Source organism: Meleagris gallopavo, chromosome 4 (assembly GCF_905368555.1).
Source record: "Meleagris gallopavo chromosome 4, MGAL_WU_HG_1.1, whole genome shotgun sequence".
NCBI classification, from domain to species: domain Eukaryota; kingdom Metazoa; phylum Chordata; class Aves; order Galliformes; family Phasianidae; genus Meleagris; species Meleagris gallopavo.
Genome location: NC_139407.1, coordinates 45,479,455 through 45,495,245, shown reverse-complemented (window position 1 = coordinate 45,495,245; position 15,791 = coordinate 45,479,455). Strand labels below are relative to the sequence as shown.

Genomic DNA, 15,791 nt, shown 5'->3' with positions numbered 1-15,791 from the left:
ACTGAACACAACGAGGCCATCAGTTTCCTTATCTTATCAGTTCTCTAAGGTCTGCAGAGGAGACAGGAAATCATGATCCTTAAAGCAGGTCATACTCCCCTCTTCCTCTATTTAAGCGGCTGCTGAATTATTGAGATTCCACATTAAGAATATATTACGCACTGTCTAGTGAATGATAGGACTGCAATGCGCAATATATGGAGAGGTGTAAGTTTCTCAATACGTGCACATAAAATGACTTGCTGGCTTAAAACACTTGCTTCCTGCCAGAGGGATTTCAATGCAGTAAAAGAGAAAAGCAAATCTTACGGAAACACATTGATGACCAATGTCAATGACCAATTTTATAGCTGAAATTTATACCACTAAAGACATTTTAATTAATGTATTTTACATTATTGGGGTAAATAGTAAGCAATGAGTTACTGGAAGAGCAAATAAAAAAAATCAGCACAGCACAGCTCTAGCAACTGCAGATTTCTTGTCCTAGCCCGCCTATCTTCGTGCCATGTGTCACAGCCGTGTCGTATAGCAAGACAACTTCTCAAGGACAGAGGAATCAATAGTGATTATTTCCTCCTCACCCAGGTGTCCAAGATCTTGACAGAAAGGAGAGAATGAATAGCAGGGAGATAGGGTCAATGCTCTACGTGATCCTTACAAATCTGATCATCTGTCTACAGTGCTGAGAAATGCAAGACTTTATCAATAACATTCAATAGTGCTGTCAATTCCAAAGAAAAAAGAGAGAAACTTTCTAGAAATCCAGCTTGACCTGCTCACTGTTACACTCAAGCTCTTTTATCTCATATCAGGAGGATGAATTGTAGAATATGTAGCAGTTACAGACAATTCACAGTTCATTTTTTTGTGTAAAAGTTTCACAGCATCTGTTAAAATTCTCCAGCCATTTCACTAGGTTTCTCCTGAACTTGCCTCAAACTATGTTCAGAATCTGCTGTCAATTAATAAATTATATGAATACATAAAACATATTCTATAGACAGACCAAGGATTCACTGTATAAATTCAGTCTTCATCAACTGCAGCCCAAAGAGGATTCAGCTTCAAGCCAGGAAACCTTCAGTGACAGCAGAGTTTTAGTAATGATATGAAATGTCATTTACTAACAGATACCTCCCCCGAGGTACCAGTCCAATGCTAAGGAGCAAGGCTGGGCCCTCCTTGTGAAATACAAAGCCCCAAGCAGCCATCCACACTGACACCCACAGTCTGTACTGCTAGCCCAGCACTGCAAGGATCTCTGCTTCCGTGCCCCGTGATCTTGACATCCTTGTCCAGTCAGCTTTTACATAGCTCAGGGGGTATCTTTGGACATGTAATCACATGCCAAGATGCAGAAAATCAGTTCTAGCTCCTGAACAATGGCTCTACTCATAGACAACATCCCAAAGTGCTTCTCTCTAGTCAGAAACCTTGAAGGCAGATTCCACCCAACTGTCAAGAGCATTAAAAAAAACAACTAAGATGACTCTCAAACCTCCAAGTCTGCTTCCCTACTGTGCTGTAGCTATGTGCTGTAGCTGTTCTCAGAACCAGTATTCAGTGGACACAAGAGCTCTGCAAAAGCAGAATTTATCCTCATGTTACAGGGCAGCCCAGTTCTGCCAGATTTGTCAGAGAAATAGCTTAAGGAAAAATATCCTTGTCATGCTGCCAGTGCCAGTGCTAAACTAGGTTAATTGTCAGAGAGAGACGGAGGTCGGCCAAACTTGCAGCATACGGCCAGAGTAGCTTAATGACAGACAAGAAATGAGTATCTGTTGCTTGTGTGCAACCACCAACCTCTTGCATCTCCCTCCTCCCCACTCCTTTCTGCCCCAGTGCTTTTCCTGCTCTGGTCCCCATCCCAAAGTGGGATGCCTAATGTGAACTAGCTTCTGAGGGGGGGAAGGATTGCCCCATTTGTTCTCTCATTACAAAAGGAAAAAGCATAAGCGCACCTTTTTTAAGCAGCCTACACAAGATTCAGACATAATTGAGGTATAACTCATCCACAAAAAGAAACCTTTCTGCCAACCATAATTAGTGTACTGCCTTTTCAGCTTGGCGTGGTTTCACTGTATTGGCTGGCATGAGTTTTATTTTTGGCTATGGAATGCATTTGTTTGTGGTTGATACTGGCCAGCATCAGGCTTTCCCCAAAGTTGTGAGAAGGCTCCAGCCATGAGAAAACATGCCAGCAGCTCTGATCTCATGTGCGTAGGTAGCTGTGAATAGAGTAAAAGCAGGCTTCACAACTGTGCATAAGGAATAAAGAGGGATCTTTTCCAAAGTGTAGCTGGAACACCAACTTTCATTATACATAAAATTCCCAGGCAGTCAACAAATTGTTAAAACTCTCAAAGAAGTTTTGTTCCCTGGAGCTGTCTCAGATAAATTTGTTCCTTGCACCTAGGATTCCAGCACTGGGAAAGACACTGCCAACCAGAAGTATTACTAGTGCCATGGATGGGCAGCCCTCTGTGACTCAGGATGTAGAACGTGGGGAAAGGGAGAAAGGTGAGACTGGGAAGAGGTGGGAGAGAGACCCAGACCCCACCTTGCTGCATGTTTCACAGAGGGCAGTCAGACCTCAGTCAAAAGCTGAACTCATGTGGCCATGGTCAGTGTATCCCCTAGGCCAGCAGTGCAGTCTCTATCAAACTCTCCAGGATGCAGCACCTGATGTAGCTAGACAAATTCATACCGGTACCTCAACACCATGAGTCTGGACACAGCTCCTTCCATATTTTTAAGAACAACACAGCATGTTTGTAGACTATCCACATGGGCCCCTGTTCGGAGGCTCTCATTCTACATTTCATTAAATTTCAAGTTTTACTCTTCAATTTCAAGAGCCGTACACACGACCATTTGTTCTTCAAGTTGAAATTCTCACGTTAACTCCTCTGTCTGTCTGGCAATTATAGTCACAGTCAAAACGTATGATAGTTTGCAAGTTGCTTCCTAAATCTTTGCCACTGCTTACCCCTTTGAAGGTCATCAGTACAATGGGTGGATCTGCTATCCTTGAAGAGAGCAGAAATGGAAAGAGAGGCTGAGAGTGCCCGGTGCCCGCTGTTCACCTGCACTGTGCTATATGCTGGAGCTCAAGGGGAGTTAAATGCATCAATGAATGGGAACATCGGGGTTAAGAGCCTTCCCAAAGACTGTATCAGAGGTGGAAACTGAGGGGGCTGGTCAAGATGTCCAAGTTTGCCAAAGTTTGCCAACTTTGTCTCCATCCAGCTCCCTCTGTGAGGCTGCAGCACTGAAAGGAAAGCGACAGGCAGACCTCCATAAATGCATGTCTTTCTGCTGTAATTCATCTTAGTTCTGCTTTTCCTCAGAGGCACCCAGATCTACTACACTGGAAAGGATTCTTCACATTTCATCCACGTGTGCTTTGTTCTGCCTGTTTAATGCATATATTCCAGACATTTCATTTATATTTTCATTCAAGAATCTTTTCACTCACTTTAAGACTTCCATACCAACACTTTCAATTTTAATTAACCTCACAGCTTAACTCTGACACAGATTTCTATACACACAGTTTTGCCTCAAGTAAGGAGGTCAGCACGTGACTTTTGCAGTGGACTAACACACAAATGCTCCAGGCTTTCCAATTTTGCCCCAAATACCTCGCACGTCACACACTGCCCAGCCAGCCAAATTGTCCTGCTCTCCTTCACTTCCCAGGCACAGGCTTGAAGCCAGACCCACTTCTCCTCATCGAACTTTGCAGAGCTGTTGTGTGCAGAAGGATTTTCTAAGGTCAGCCCTTAAACGCTGCTCTGCCCATTTCTGTAAATTAAGGGTTGCTCTAACATCAAACCTGAGGATCCTTGAGGGGATTATCTGAATTGAAAACAATCCTCTAAAAGATACTATGATTTTCCACTCTTGTCTTTCTGTACAAAATTCCTCCTTCATCTAATAGCTTGAACTAAATTGTGCTTACCAAAAGCCAAACATGCCCAAGGACACTGGAAAACAGTTGGTGTTTGTGTCTCTCCTTCTTAAATCGAACAAAGAGAACAATTCAATTTTACTGGCTATTCCGGCCGAAGTGCTGTTTTGAAATCTAAGAGAGCCATTATCATATAAAAGTTATATGGGAAGCTCAATCACATTAATTTGGTGGAATTCCTTCGGCTGCTGCATATAAAACCACAGAGTAGCAAGACACAAAACAAATTTTTTTTTTGCTTGCAGGACTAGCAATTCAGGTGCGCCCTTTGCTCTAACAAACAATAGATTTAAAATAGAAGCCTTGATTTAAATTAGTGGGGTGCACTCAGCTGCTGGATTAACTTGCCTGCATCAAGCTGGGGCTGTTTAATCCCTGGAGGAAGGCCAGCGCAGCTGCCAGGGCTCCCTGGCACAGGAGTGATGCTGAGCATGCATGCTGCCCAGCAGACCTCAGTCAGTGGGGCCACGTGCCTGAGGGGATTAGGCTGGGCACAGCAACATGCTCCCCGTGTGTCCTCAGGGAGAAGGTGAGGTTACTCACTACCTGCTCTCTGCTCCCTCCATTTTATTTCTAAGTAAGTGAGCAGTTGAGGTCAAAGTTTAGAAAATCCTTCTATTGAGGAATACCCTGCAGCACAGGTCCTGTTTTAAAGTCATGTGGGTAAAAATAGAGGATGGTGTCTCTTGATATCAGCAGTGCTACTAGGTCCTCACTTGCAGAAGAACCTCCTACAGCTGCCTCTTCATCCTCATATAGTGCTTTTAAACTGGAGGAGTAACACATCACAGTTTCAAAGAATTCCTGGGCAAGTATTTGCTTTCTGAAGATATTTTAGACAAGAAAGAAGACCAGGTGTCTCCTGAGGCTTCTTTACAGAGACGTAAAGGAGAAGTGTGGACCCTGAGCAGTACCGCAGATCTGGAGGACCCCGCAGATCCTCAGGATGCCAAGAGCTATTGGGCTAGTGTGACTGCATTCCACCCCAGCTTCAGTGGGAGAGGAAAATGAGCAGGTTTCTCCTGACCTTCTGCTAGATGTTGCCATGGGCTTCCCTAGGCAGAAGCACCCTAGCTACCCCAAGACTGCTGATAACAACTTGGCAAAGAGCAAGAAGAACCAGAACATCATCTGTGCTGGGATATATGATAGGCACAAGGCAAGTACAACAGGCAGTGGCCAAGGAAGGGATTTTAGTGCTGGCAAGAGTGTCAGGGGATAAGCATACCTGTAACCTGTAAGAGAAAGCTAAAATTAGCAGCATTCCACAATGTCATTCAAAGTGCCACTGCAACACATGAACTCTTCTCTCTTTCCCACTGGTGTAGAAAACAGCAAAAGTCTGACACAGCTTTTTCCCAGCTTCATTTCTCCTATTCAACTCTCCTCAAATTGCCTTCTATTTCTTGAACATATTCCAGAGTCTTCATTTCCAGACAGGCTTTGGGCTATATTGTAGTTCCTATCCCCCAAACTACTCATTCTGCACTTCAGAAAGAAAAATGCCCTCAAACCAAAGTAAACCCCAGCAGCAGAGCACAAATAACCTACCCTTTGTTAGAACTAGGTAGAAGAGGGCTGTATGAATGGGAGGGTAGTGCAAATCCCAGCAACTTTACTCTGCCTCTCGCATAGTTGCTAGTGAAGATAGTCATGTCCTCATCTTCCCCATCTCTTCTCACAGCCCTGCTGCCATCTCCCCTGGCTGGTATCTCTGATGGCTGCTAGCCAGCCAAGTAATGAGTTCTGACCAAGGCCAGTATTTGTACTGGCCAGAAACCAAAGAGAGTGGGATAATGAAAAAAAGGCTTTCTTGCTTACTATGGTCTGGTTTCGAGACACGAGGAAAGCTGTTAGATAGGCTACACATACATGGTTAGGGCTTTTGGCTGCCTGTGGGGAAGGATTTACAGAGCTGCCCCCATGGGATTCAGGGCATATTAAAAGGAATGGGACAGCAAAGCAGTGTCCCCCAAGCACCAAGCTGTCCTGGGCACCGGTGCCCACACTGTCTCACTCATAAAACTTTGCATGGAATGCATCCTGCATGCAAGTGCCTAATCATCCAAAGAAACAGCCTTTAGATCATAATATCCATAGGTACTGATTAAATGGGTCTGGAAGCTTTGTTTCTCTTTCTGTTTCAACCACTGCTATTCAAGAGGACCCTGTGCTTGCCCCACAGACCACGACATCAGCGCCTTGGGCAGCATCCAGACACTGGGCCCATGTGGAAGAGGGGAAATTACCAAAAGGAGCTCAAACTGCCTGGCACCTTTTTGAGGTATGTCAGCCCCAGTAACATTGCAGCAAACACAGTCGTGGGTATGGGGCACATCCAAGGCTGGGCAGTACAGGGGATGTGCCACCTCCCATTGCTGACACCCCAAGATGCATGTCCAAGCTCACACTTGCTCCATTAAGACAGATTGCCTACATCCATGAGCTCAGTGTTCCTGTGGGTTAGAAGGCTATATAAACAAGTGCTGAACAGCTACCGTGCATCACAATCCTTTGTCCTGGGTGAGGCAGTGAACCTGAATTCCCCAAGAAAAGCAAGGAGGCTGTGAGCGCCTGTGCCCTGATTAATCTCATCAGCTTGTTTTCCTGGAAACTAGGCATCCCAGATGCCATTGTTTCCATTATGAGTGTTCATCTGCTCTGTTTTGAGCTTGATTGCCCCTGTAGACTGCTTGGCTTCACTGGTTTCTTTTATTTTTTTAATTAACATTTCTAACAAAACGCCAATTAATTGAAATGAGGGCATAGCTGCAACCCTCAAAACCAGGTCTGTTGAACATTTGAAAGCACCCATGGCATACAGAAATTCTGAGCAGTTGTACAAAGAGTGACTAAATTATTAATAGGTGCAGTGCATATGAGACAAGCATTTCAAATGGGGACTTTCTGCTTCAGAAAAGCATTGCTATTTTTGTGTTACAGCAGAGATGAAAATATTTGGAAATTTGTCTCATTGGTACTAACCACAACTGTTAATAAAACATTCCCACTGCAGGCACAATATTTCTGATTTATGAGCAGAATTAGTCATTTCATTCATTATCTCTAGAATATATAATATATTAAATCACAAATGAAACATCAGCATACTGACACATATTTATTTCTATTCTTAAAGGCCCTATTAACTAATGAAAAAACATTCAAGCACAGATTAAACTAGCATCATTTACAGATGATACCACATAGTATTCGCCTTATAGGTTGAAGAGATTAGCTATGGGGTTGCCTGGGATTCCTTTTTTAAGATATGAAGATATATGCATGGATTACAACATTTACATTTACATTCTAGAGAAAATAACATTCTGCTGTGGGCAAAAAAACAAATACTGGAAATTTCTTTCCTGGTCTCAAGTGAATTATTCCTGGTGAAAGGCTTCTCAGCCTTTTTTGCTCCAGGCATGCAGATTTACACACAGAGCATTATGCCTGTACACATGGCGAGCGCTCTACCAGGGTGCCCATCGCGATGTCCTCCTCTGCACCCAGTTCCCATGCAAAGATACTCATTGCATGTACAGAAGAGACTGAAATTTAGAAATGGAAAAACAACCAAACCCAACAACCACTGGAAAGGCTGGCACAGCAGAGCAAGTCGATAAGGAAAAAGCCTCTGTACGCCCTGGCTGCTTCCATGCTCAGGAAGCAGAAAGCAGTGGGGACGTATTGCTATTATTAGCCTGTGCGATGCAAAGCAGCCGGTTTGCAGCCTTGTTTCAGGCTATTGGCAAGATGTTGCCTCATTTTCTTCATGCAAACACACAGGCACAGACAGACAGACAGACCCCACAACGCTCATGTCCAGAACCTCCCGACCACTATGGTGAGACAGACAGACAGAACACGAGGACCGCGTGTACTCACAGCTCGGAGTACAGGAGGTGCAGGTTGCCCACATTGTCTATGTAGTTTGCAGGACTTAACCAGGGGAGGACCAGCAGCAGGAGAGCCTTCATTCCCAGCGCTGATGGCACCGCTGCCAGGTTTCCTCCTTCCCGCTTGCTGTGTGCGGGTGGGACACACAACGCAAAGCTTCGTGCTGGCCAAGCCCCTTCTAAGCCAGCCTTCCCATTTCAACGCAACGGTAGCACATTACGAATTGAGCTTAAATCCCATAAACGAGGCTACACTGCAAAATCATTGACCTGTAAGAGGATTATTCGATCTGACTCTCAGACGGGGAGTTGTGAGGGTTTAGGGACAGCACAGCGTGCTTGGCGAGACAGTGACTTATGCTGCAGAGCAGAGCGATGCTCAGGGAAGAGACCTGCCTCCTGCACGATTCAGAGTGGTTCTTCGCAGGCAGCTGGTAGGTTTACATCACTGCCCACCAGCAGATGGGTTACGAGCGAGCTGCATCACGGAAGGGTGTAGCCATCTGACAAGGGGGGAACGTGCCCCCCGTGGAGTTGGGAAGCAGGCGATAGCAGAAGACCACACCTTTTTAAAGTAAAACACTGCAAAGGATCACAGCCAACTGCTGCCTGTCTGCATCGCTGTCTGAATTCCCAAAATCCAGTCGGATGTCTCTGTGCAAACATAAATCATGTAGTAAATCAAGGACATCTCTCTTCTCTTTCTCTCTCTCTTTTTTCTTTTTCCTTTTTTTTTTTTTTTTTTTTTTTTTTTCCCCAAGGGATGAAAGAGCAAACATTTTAAATAAGGTTGTTTTTAATGGTATACTCTGTGGTAACTCGTGCTTTAAAAAATTCAAGTTCTCTCTTCAATTACAAAGCATAAAACACAACAAACTCACCTTGCCCCCCCAGTGACCCCATCTCCAAGCAGGACAAACATGGATTGGTCCGAGACCAATTTGTGCAAGAAATACAAGGGCTGACAACTGCCCTGGTGACTCTCATAGAGTCTGATTTATTCCCTGGGAGCATAGAGTATGTTTAGTCAAGATTTTTTTCCTCAGCATCTGAGCCATTCTGTTCACTTGCATGAGTATTATAATTATTATCGTTATTACTTTTTCTATTATTATCATAATCAACAAAATCAGACACCTTTTCTACTGATTCATCAATGTTAAAGAGAACAGCATCTATTTTTCTGGGCATGCTGAAGCTGTGGCTGAAGAGCACAGTGCCCTTCTCCTCTCCAGCACCACAATGAGTTGGGAGTGGGGTGGCAAGGGTGAGTGCTGCATCTCTGCAGAGTCATGAAATGCCTTTGGTGATTATTAACAAATGCTGCATGTGGAAAACAATAAATGTTCTGCACAAGCTCTGCAAACACAATGTTTCAAAAGTCTCCTTTATGGGTCACACAGTTTCCTCTTAATTCTTCTCATGGGTGGGAAAGCCACTGAGGGCATGCCCCTGGGAAATCTTCAATTGGCTTACACTGTAAAAACCCGTGGATTTTAGAGAAACATCCAACAGCAAAGGTAATCTCTATCTTTTAAATACCTCTGCCCTCTGGTCTTAGGGAAACTTAACCATCCCGTTAAGGAAACAAATCATACTGCAAATGGAAAATACGGTTATTAGTGGGAGCAAAGAAGCCACACAGCTTGCGTAGCTTGACCTTGTATTGCACTGGGATGTGCACTAGGATGTGGAAGGCAGGGAGAACACTGCTCTTCCTCTCCAGCCCCTCTATGGGCTTTTGAAGCTGAGACTTGGCTGGGAGAGCCTGGTGTTGGGGAGGAGCTGCAGAAAGGCTGTGGGCATATGTTACTGACCGATTCCTTCTAGCTCTTACTGGGGTCAGGACAAGTGAGGAACTACAGCAGATAAAGAGCACAGTAATACAATCTGATAGAGGAAATTGTCAGCTACAAAACACTATTTTTCAACATAGTCACTGCCATTAGCTATGAATTTTCACCTGTGATGAAGAAAAGCCTGTGTATCACTCTGGTAAAACTCTGCACCAGTGGAGGTGATTTGTTGCTTCACAGCTGCTATGACAGTATCATTGTTGAAACATATCACCCACCTACTCACTGTACTCACATGCACTGTTTAGTCTCTATAAATTCAGCAACTTGATGAATGTCCATGGGTGCAATTTTTCCCTCATGGAGGAATTCAGTGACACGCATTTGCTCCATACGCATCTCCATAACAGATGCCACTTTGTCAGACTGCCCCTCTGCTGCCATCTGTCACATGGCAACAAAATGCAACAGAGCATTGGTGGGAAGGTTCAGCTTCTATTGCCATATCACCAACATCTGCCTCTGACATCATGGGCAAAGATAACGAAATAGGAGGCATTACTTTTAGAGCAGGTCTTGTATATAGCAAAAGGAAAGGGTATTTTTGCACTAGGGGCTGAAGATTTTATTGTTGCAATCTGTAGAGAAACATAATCTCTATGACAGCAGCTCACAGCAGACTGTCAGTCCCTTTACCTGCATCACTGCTGAAATCTATATTTTTGGTATGTCAGAGAATTACTAACCGGAGGCTGAAAACAGCAGATAATCCTGCAAATTTCTCTCTCTAGCAGCAAAAGCTCACCTTGTGGAGCATGGCTGGCAGCACCCCTTGCACCATCAGCCAGTTCCACAGTAAGTACCTTGAATAAATTCCTCTTAGGAATCCAAGTGCCTTAGGGAACGGTTTGTATTTGAATGTCAGGTCACAGAGCCACTGCCAGCTGCGGGGTTCCCTAGCACACTGCTCCAGCCCTCTGCTCATGCATTCTGTGATGCTGCTGGTACCAATGACCTGCAGTACAGATCAGGTTGGGAAAGAGGTGCTCTGACCATCAGTACTACCATGCCCACCCAGGAGCATGCTGGCCAACAGAGGCCTTCTGCCTATGTTTGCAGAGGAAGAAATCTGAACACTCCTGGGCAGAAATAGTAATGCTGAGGGCTACTCACCCTCAGTTCCCCCCCTGCAAAGGAAGTAACTGCTCCCTGGGGATGTCTTCCCCAAGCAAGGTGGTCCCAGCCACAGCAGCTATGACCAAGGCCACGGAGGCTGGGCTGCCCTCTGTGAGCCCCTATGTGTCATCAAGGGGCCAGTGTGCACCAGGAAGGAAAGAGCCCTCAGCTCCAAAGGCCAGCACCAAACTGGGATGTTTTCTGCTCTACTTCACATGTAGGTCATTTATAATTCAAAAATGGATTGAAGAAAGGGCAATTACAAAAGCCATAGTATGACTGAAATATTTATGATAGTTCAGCTTCCCAAAACTCACAGATCTCTCTGGATGACTAAATACACGCTTCCATTATGCATCTTACCACGAGGTATCTGCCCAGAACTGCTAATGATAGCATGAAGTACCTTAGGTGGATTTGATTCTAAAAAAGCCCATGAGACTTCATCAAATACTAACTCAGTTCTAACCTCATGATAGTATAGGTGCTCCCAGGGACTGAAATTGATAAATCATTCTTTACATTAGCAGTCTATTTAAAACAGTGTTAATTGTGATACTTCTCCATCTCCTTAAGGAAAAGACAGCGCAGTGAAAAAACCCACCACCTCAACAAAAACTTACTGGGTTTGGAAATGCTGTTCGAGGTGACCGCGTTGCACAACCTCTGAGCAGTGGTCTGTGAAAGGACAGCTAACCATTAGCTTGTCCAGGAGGTTATTCACCAGTATGCTGGACTTCCTGCAGTTCTGGAGAGCCACCAGCTTGCGGTCCATGGGGCAGAAATCTTTTTCCAAGAGGAAGTTCGTAAGGCAAGCAGCACAGAAGGTGTGACCACAGAGCGTGTCTAATGGCTGAAGCAAAGGTTGCAGGCAAATGTGGCAGATTAGATCATCATCTACTTCCTCAGTGTAGCTGTACAAGTGGTTTTCCTCCGGTAAATGTGCCTGGCCACAGGTGACACAGAGTGGTGGGGAGTTCTCCTCCATTTCTTCTTTCTGTCTTGTAATTGGAATCAATGCAATTCAAAAGAGGGCAGATGAAAGCACGCAACTTGGTTTCTATTTGCGAAAGCAGCAAGGCTTATGTGCCATCAGATCTGTGGGGAAGGAAGCAAAAAAATTATCCTCTGTATTGCGTTCTCTGAATTTATTTATGGTATGCACCTGGATATAAAGTACTCCAGCAGTTTTTAGGGAAGGATTGCATCTTTGTGATGGCAGGTTAAGACAAAGAAGAAAAATCAGGTTGTGAACTCCAGCGACTTTTTTGCTTCTAAGTTTAGCTCAGCTGACACAATTACTCTCACTGTAAAGAAAGATATCAAAATAGAGGGAATACTACAGAAATTTAACGGTCAAACACCTTAGGTTAGCATACAACTACATCTCGAGTCATCCGACATTTTTAATAGTGATTACATTACTTCTGTTGGAAAAGCAGCACCACGCATAGGCAAATCTTGCAATACATGTGCAGAGACACAGGTAAGGAGAATGGTCACCGCCCGAGTCACCTGTATGGTGCTGGAAGGAAAGGCAGCAAGTTGAGCCCACACTATGCACACAGCTACAGGGAGGGCTGCCTGGAACTTAGAGCCTGGGACCTCCAGATCATCCTTTGCCATAGCAGTGGTTCATCTGTCCAATTTTCAAAACCAGTGAACAAAAATGAAGCCTATTCCCTTATAACTAGTGTTAGAATCCCAAATCAAGTTATAACTCCAACCAAAGCACCTGCCTGCTGGTATTTCAGGGATGTAAACACTGTGGGTGGCAGCAAAACCGAACAGTAATTTGTAGCTTTTACTTGATGAACCCTGACTGCTTGTTGGAACACTTACGTCTCATTACATCTATGCTTATTTTGATCCATCTCTTTGAAAATAAACATGAAGATATAAAATATGCAATGGCCTAATTACTACTCTTGCTTGAAAATGTAAATCTTATTTGCTGCTCAGCCATAGCACTGTGCTCTTTCTTCCAGCTTGACTTAATTTGCTGAGACAACTTGTCAGCTTCAGACACCCACGTTTGAGGGTAAATGAGGAAAAGAATATATATAAAAAAAAAAATCTGAGTATGACAGAGCACATTTTCATTTAAAATAAAAACAAGCCTTATTTTTATGCAAAGCTCTTAGGCTCTAAACCTGAGAAATTAGATTTCAACATGGCAGGCGTTTTCTGACATATAGGTAAAATTATAGCCCTACTAACTCTATCCAGATGCTTGAACATCAAACATTCACTTCAATGCTTTGTTAGATCCTATTCTTATGCAGCTATTACGCTAAGTGTATAATAACATTTTTTGCTTGCAAGACTAAGCTCTGCATATGCTCTGCCTCCTGATTAGCAGTGAATTCATTTGAATTAAAATGATCCCCTACATGAATTTTTTAATAGAATATTTAATATACTCTGTAGAGCAGCAAATTTCCCCTTTGTAAAAATATTTATCAGAATTTTGTGTACATGTCTTTGAGAAGAATTGCGCAGGAAAAAAAACTGCTGTCTGAAACTAGGAATTAAATCAGTATTAGTTGGCTCTATTAAAGTGACATACAGCAAAATGAAACAAGAAAAAGACAGAAGATATCATTCTAGTGTACTGACAACCCCAGCTAAGAAAGAAGACACTGAGATACTCTGGAAGTAGCAAGGCAGTCACCAAAAAAAAAAAAAAAAAAAAAAAAAAAAAAATCCACTGAAAAACTTGTAGCACACCCATGCCAACAGGAATATGAATAAAAATAACAAATAAATAACAAGAACATCACGGTAACTTGAATAATACAGCACTATTATTTTTATTCCAGTCTTGGTAGGATCATTCAAAGATACTTTTCCCATAGAATATGACTTGTACATGTGCTGAATGGAGCACTTTATAGTGATAGTTTAAGGAATCTCTGAAAGCAGACACATGCTGAGCACACCAGTCTGCACTGATCACACCCAGGTCCTGGGGGTCACATCCAGCTGCTGATGCTGAGCTGGGGCAGTTTGGGTCCCCCGGGTGACTCCTGTTAGGCAGCTCTCAGCCAGCTTCTCCACAGAGCGGGGTGACTGCATGCTGGTCTGCATAGCTTTGATCTGCTAGCAGCTGCATTTCGCAGAACGAGGGGAGAGTGTTCACTGATGTCAGCAACGCTCACTTATGTAGAGGTTCAGAATGGTCTGAACAGATACGGAATTAGACACACACTGTGTCTATTCCTAACAATCCTGTAGTTAAAATGGCTGAGAAATTGGGCAGGGGTCAGCTGCCTAAGGAAAAGTAAGGGATCTGATAGCTGCCACTTTACATCTAGTGATCTTGAGTGATGAGGGCATCCACTGAAATATTCAGGGTACTAAGGGCATGTAGCAAGCTGAAATAAATCTCATTTAGATAAAATACACAATTTGAAATATATGTAAGCTACCTTATAACAAGCCTAGTGTGTTCGTTCTGGAAAAGCAATGGCAAATGCACTGCTTCTTAGCATCTCCCACTGGTGAAGCCACACCTCACTACAAGAAAGTTTTAGTTTTGAGCTCCTTACTACAAGAAAGATTGGATATTAGGAAAAAATTCTCAGAAAGAATGGTGATGCTTTGGAACAGGCTGCCCAGAGAGGTGGTGGAGTCACTGTCCAGGTGACAGTGGAGGTATTTAAGGAAAGGTAGATGTAGTACTTAGGGACACGTTTTAGTATTAGTATTGGTAGTAGGTAGACAGTTAGCAAAATGATCTTATTTCCAACCTTAACAATTCAATGATTAGAGGTTATCATGACTATCAAAGAAATAAGTATAAGAATTCAGCTGCAAAATTTCTGCCCTGTACTATGTCCTAAAATTTTCCAGACTCTCCTGGTCACAATAGAGACTCTCTATGGGCCCAGTATGCTAATAATGTGTTGCTAATAAGAAAGAGTGAGTGTGGGAAACTCTAGCTGAATTTACAGTGTCTACATAAATTACAAATACTTGCTGCAGTGCAGAGAATCAGAACCATCCATGTTCATTAATAACAGGCACTGAACTTTTAGGAGGACTCAAATCTTCTAGCCTGTATGATTTAGAAATATTAGAGTAGACTATAACTATATAACTTATTTTCCAATCTGGAAAAAAAAAAAAAAAAAAAAAATCTATCAGCCTCTTCTGGCTCATCTGGTCAGTGGTCACCCACTATGAACCTTCTTAAATTACTGGACACAAGCAATGAAATAACCACTACAAGTCTTTGGAAGGTAGTTATACCATCAAAAGAGTTAGCATAGAGGGTGCTGAATTGAGTTTGTGACACAGATTTAGCCAGAGGCAGAAGTTCTTTGCAGTATTTGCAGTCATTTTTATTTTAATCATTTATGCATTGTCATAACAGCTATATAATTAATTTCACGTCCTTTTAGGAAGCCTTAAGCTTTGGTGTTCAGCAGTTCTTCTTGGGCAACATAAAAGAGAGAGAAAAGAGGATTTAAATTTGATCTGCTGATCTTGCATTAATATCAGTATCTAAGCACACTTTGATCAAGAAACTCTGTACATGCAGATGGTGCATCATAGCAAAAGGAAAAAAGGCAATTATTACCTGGCTGAAAGTGTCCTCCTCGAGGCAAGGGAAAGGAAGGAGGGAAGGAGGAGAAGGGAAGGGAGGAGAAATCCTGCTTCCATCTGCAGTTGGTGTCCACGCCTTTGCCTTCCGCAAGGCAAGGGCATCACCTCAACTCAGAGAGAGTTGTGTGTGCTGGGGCTGCACAGGTGGTCCATTGTCCACATGATAAAAGTAAGCAAGATAGAGCCTGAATGAGAACACCTCCAGCACCTGGCTGGCCACCTTGTCAAACATTAACTAGGAGCTGGAGGGGCTGCAGGGGAACAGCATATGAACAGAATGAGTAGCCAGGGTTGAAAGAGAAAGAACTGGGTGGTGAAAGGCAGTCAGGAAGT

General features: G+C 43.5%; 1 protein-coding gene across 4 annotated transcripts in view; it reads right to left on the bottom strand.

Moving 5' to 3' along the window:
• Positions 1-15,791, bottom strand: part of LNX1 (ligand of numb-protein X 1) — a 74,996-nt gene that overhangs the window by 49,414 nt on the left and 9,791 nt on the right. For all 4 annotated transcript variants that reach the window (XM_031553146.2, XM_010710201.4, XM_010710204.4 and 1 more), the window contains exon 2: positions 11,471-11,945. In XM_031553146.2, the coding sequence (XP_031409006.1) occupies positions 11,471-11,835 (365 nt within the window). In that variant the 5' untranslated portion in view covers positions 11,836-11,945. The remainder of the gene's footprint in view (positions 1-11,470; positions 11,946-15,791) is intronic.